Source organism: Amphiura filiformis, chromosome 7 (assembly GCF_039555335.1).
Source record: "Amphiura filiformis chromosome 7, Afil_fr2py, whole genome shotgun sequence".
Lineage (NCBI taxonomy): Eukaryota > Metazoa > Echinodermata > Ophiuroidea > Amphilepidida > Amphiuridae > Amphiura > Amphiura filiformis.
The window spans coordinates 44,068,507-44,072,725 of record NC_092634.1 but is presented as its reverse complement, the minus strand read 5'-3'; the positions used below and the strand labels follow the sequence as shown (position 1 = coordinate 44,072,725).

The window sequence follows — 4,219 nt, the reverse complement described above, 5'->3', positions numbered from 1 at the left end:
GTGTTGATAAAGGCTGGTATAACATCCTTCCGTATCATAGGGCAAGCAAAGTGTAAACTAGTATTATATCATAATATAATATGTATCTATACCGTAACATTTAATCATTTTAGTATTACATGTATGACTTGCATAATTTGCAACACTTCGTACAAGCTATATTATGATTGTTATACATCAGTGACGTAGCCTGTTTTTTTTCCAAAGCATGCGGGGGGACTTTCAAGGAAGACCAAATGACCTAACCATCAGAAATATCACGGCGGCTATCATCCCGCAGTGGGTGGCTACACTTCTTGAAACCGTCAGAATACTGGCTCTTCCAAATGTAATACTGAGTCCATTCTAAAAAAACACAGATTTCGTTACGTTCAAGTTATTATAAAGAATTATTTTTAAAGTGGATGTAATGTTACATAATATTAATTATGATGTTACCACCATAATGCATGATGGGTAAAAATCATGTTTATGTACTATGTATAATGTAAGGACACATGATGTTAAATAATTTAGTATACATCAAACTTGTTAAATCAAACAAATATATGCACAGTTAGGATTATACATTATACAGTTAGGACTTGACATTCCAAGAGATTAAAGAATACGAATGCAACTTACAATGAAATAATAAAGATAATGCTACTATACCGTAAAACCTCGTCTACGAGCATGATTATATAGTGTTTTTGATGAAAGCTAAATTAATACGAAACAGCCGTAAATATGCCATATATAGTACTTGTTTGTAATGCTTGCATCGGTAATTTATTTGCTCAAACTCCATAATGTTATAATTTTGTCGATGGATGGCGCCTGGATTAATCTAGCTTTCATCAAAGCTCATCAAAAGCACTCTATATGCTTGTAGACGAGGTTTTGCGGTATTCTTGCTTATGGTAATGACATGCGTTTGAGTGTCCAACACGTACATACAGGGAGAGTTGTAATCCAGTAAAACGACATGAAAGATGCCACGAAGCCAACAAGTTATCGTCCGATCCTTAGATCATAGGCTACAGTCCTATTCGCCAGCGAAGTGTTACGTATACTCCGATTATCACTATGCCAACTATATCACGTTTTTGAGTTCTGCACCACGATCGAAATGATCGCAACACAAAGTCTATGACATGTACTATCAAGTCCAAAAGGTGCGTGATCCAGTTACCAGGGAGTTACGTAACCACTTCGCTGGCGAATTGATGATGCACAAGATATTTTAACCAAGTCGGTTATTCCTCTGTAGACGCGTTAAGTATCGGGATATTACGGTATGTTGAATTTCAAACATTCCTGCTGAACAAAAGTTTTGTAGCACACACAATCCTCTTATAATCCTATAGCTATAAATAACTTCACACTTCATTGTTTATATCTCATATTTTGGTTTCACTGGAGGAGGTGGTGGTCTATTGTTAGCCACGACATTTTTATTTCCCGGTAACGGTTTTGGTGGTGGTGAAGGCCTATTCTCTGAAATATCATAGTTTGGTTTTGGTGGTGCTAATGGTGGTGGAGATTTTTTACGATCTTCATCATCAAAACTTGGCTTTTTAGGTGGTGGAGGTGGTCTTTTCTGAGCAGTTGTATAATCTGGTGTAGGTGGTTTTGGAGGTCCATCTTCTGTAATCTCATATTTGGGTTTAGCCGGCGGAGGAGGTGGTCTTAATGCAGCTGCAGCTGATCCATCGTTAACAGAGCTATCATTAACTGGTTTAACAGGTGGAACTGGTCTTTGTTGGCTAGCCGGTACTTTGCTTGTAGGTTTTACCGGAGGAACAGGTCTTGATGGATTTGTTGGTGCTTGCTTTGTTGGCTTTGGACGAGGAATGGGTTTTGGTGGATCTCGTGTTTCTACTTTATGGAGTGGAACTGGTTTTAAACGATCTGGTGACGCTACTTTAGGCAATGGAGTTGGTTTGGCTGAAATATTACCAGGTACTTTAGGTATCGGAACAGGTCTTTCGTTGGGCACCACGTGTTCACTGGAATTGCTTGCCTGGTTAAACAGTAGTACCGATTTTAATGGTGGTTCTCTGGTTTTGGGTTTCGTCAAAGGCACTGGTTTAAGAGCAAAAGCATTATTAGTCAAATTTGGAAGAACAAATGGTTTAGGCTGATCTTTCTGAACTGGAGATCTAGGTTCCCGTATGTTGCTTGTGGAAGACGAAACACTTGGTAGTTCATTTGTATTAGAATATACAACTGGAGATGGCGGTCCTCGTAAAGCAGCCGGTTTGGGCGAAGGTATTTCAGTTTCATATCGTGGATTACTTATGCCCCCATTCGGGTGAACGTTATTCTCTTCCGTAATTGTCGTTAGAGGATGCATACCGATTTCGTCAGTGTTTGCATAAATAATATCATCGCTACTCCTAGTGCCCGAGTTACGTTCCACTGTATTCATTCCAACTACTGCCATCATAAGGGCGGCTTCTGCTGCTGACAGTCCACTGGAAACTGGTCTTTCATCACTGGTGCGACGAGCATCACCATTGACAACAGTTGTAGGTGGTGCTGGAGCAGGTCTTGTAGGATTGTATGTTTCGCGACCTCCTGTAACAGTACCATCTCTGGTCAAAGTACTATCAGCAAAACTTCCTAATCTTCCTTGAAAGCTGTAACTTTTACTGCTATTTCGGCCTCGACTCATTGCAGAGCTCCGTGTGAAGACTCCTTTTGTGTAGCAGAAGATGATCAGCACCACACATGCGATTAAAAATATACAGGCAAAAGTCACAACTAATGCAAAACTAGTTACAGAAAGATCTCCAATTTTTGCCACAGCAACTGTACCATTGGAAGGTTGCACAGTAATCGGTCCGATGGAACACTTGCGACCAGGAATAACAGATTGATCATCGTTGAGAATACGACAGGTGAATGAAGCACCTTGGTCTGATATTGAGAATGTTTGAGATAGAGTTGTTGTGACAGTATTGCTATCCCTATCTCTTGACATATTTTGACTCATTGGGAGATCAATTTGACCTTCTCGTATCCATTGGGCAGTTGCAGTTGCATCTAGCGCAGTACAAGCAAATGTGATCTCAGTATCTACAGTGTATCTCGTTCCACCATCAGACGATATGCATTCAGGTAATAAATGATCTGGTGTGACTTGTAGTCTTGTGGTAGCGATGGCTACGACACGGCCATCATAGTCTAACGCATAACAGGTGTACAGCCCTCCATCTGTGATTCTGTCTACAGGTGCAATTGAGACATGGTACGAAGTAGAACCATCTGATGCACCTGGAAGAATGTCAATAGAGAAGTGTTCTCGCGCATCTTGCAGAAGATTGCCATTACGATACACTACGGTGTTCACACCATTGTCAGTGTATCTCGAGATTCCTACCCGGTCTTTCTGGACATCACCAAAGACTTTACATTGAAGGATGGCCTCACTACCTGGAATGACCGGATTGTCTGCGAAGGATACTTCAACAGATGGTGCAATTTCATTCTGGGCTGCCTGTCCAGTTGTAAGCTTATAATTGCTGGATTCTACAAGTAGAAACAGAGTTAAATACAAATAGTTGCGTATCATACGTATGATATCCATTGTTCTTCAGTATCAAATGTAGTAGGAAGTTTATAAGTTGTGGCTGCTAGTGCTGGCAAATCGGAAGTTCCGGGTAAAAGAGCATAGTGTCAGTATGTTACATTCACATCATTGGAGACGTCCATTATCAAGTTACGATTCATGTTTGGTAAGCTTAACCAGTTGTAGATGTCCTTCCTCACCATTGTTAGTGGCGAAAATGAGTTCGATGTCAGAAACAATAATTCTGTCAAGGATAGCCCAAATGACATTGATTTGCAATGTATTACAAGTCAGTAAAGCACGCGAATTTGTGCGATGACTAGTTTTTCTTGTTATTTGTTATACATGGCTGGTTTGGTAGGCGGTTAAGTTATTGTCGAACTTATTCTTGCTGAATTAAATGCCATATTTTGACACGGAGTGTTGCCAAGCCCTACATAGCTCTCAAGCGCGAGACTTCACGACGATTAATCACCCAACAATGTTTACCGTGATTACTTTTGGAATTTTTTCCGCTTCTAGAATTACATGCAAGTTGTTCGTGAGTCAATAGTCAGATGATAAACATGTTGCCTATGTTTTACTTCCAAGATTGGTTTTATTATTCTAAAGATCTTTTTCAGCGAGTAGAATATATTAAAAAAGCAGCCCAATTTAGCTCCA

General features: G+C 40.0%; 1 protein-coding gene across 1 annotated transcript; it reads right to left on the bottom strand.

Annotated features, from left to right (window-relative positions):
- Positions 1–217: 217 nt before the first annotated feature.
- On the bottom strand, positions 218–3,936 carry LOC140157205 (uncharacterized). Its single transcript, XM_072180322.1, has one exon. It carries the CDS (start codon positions 3,572–3,574, stop codon positions 1,376–1,378), a length of 2,199 nt encoding a protein of 732 aa, XP_072036423.1. The 5' UTR covers positions 3,575–3,936; the 3' UTR covers positions 218–1,375.
- Between the last annotated feature and the right edge of the window lie 283 nt (positions 3,937–4,219).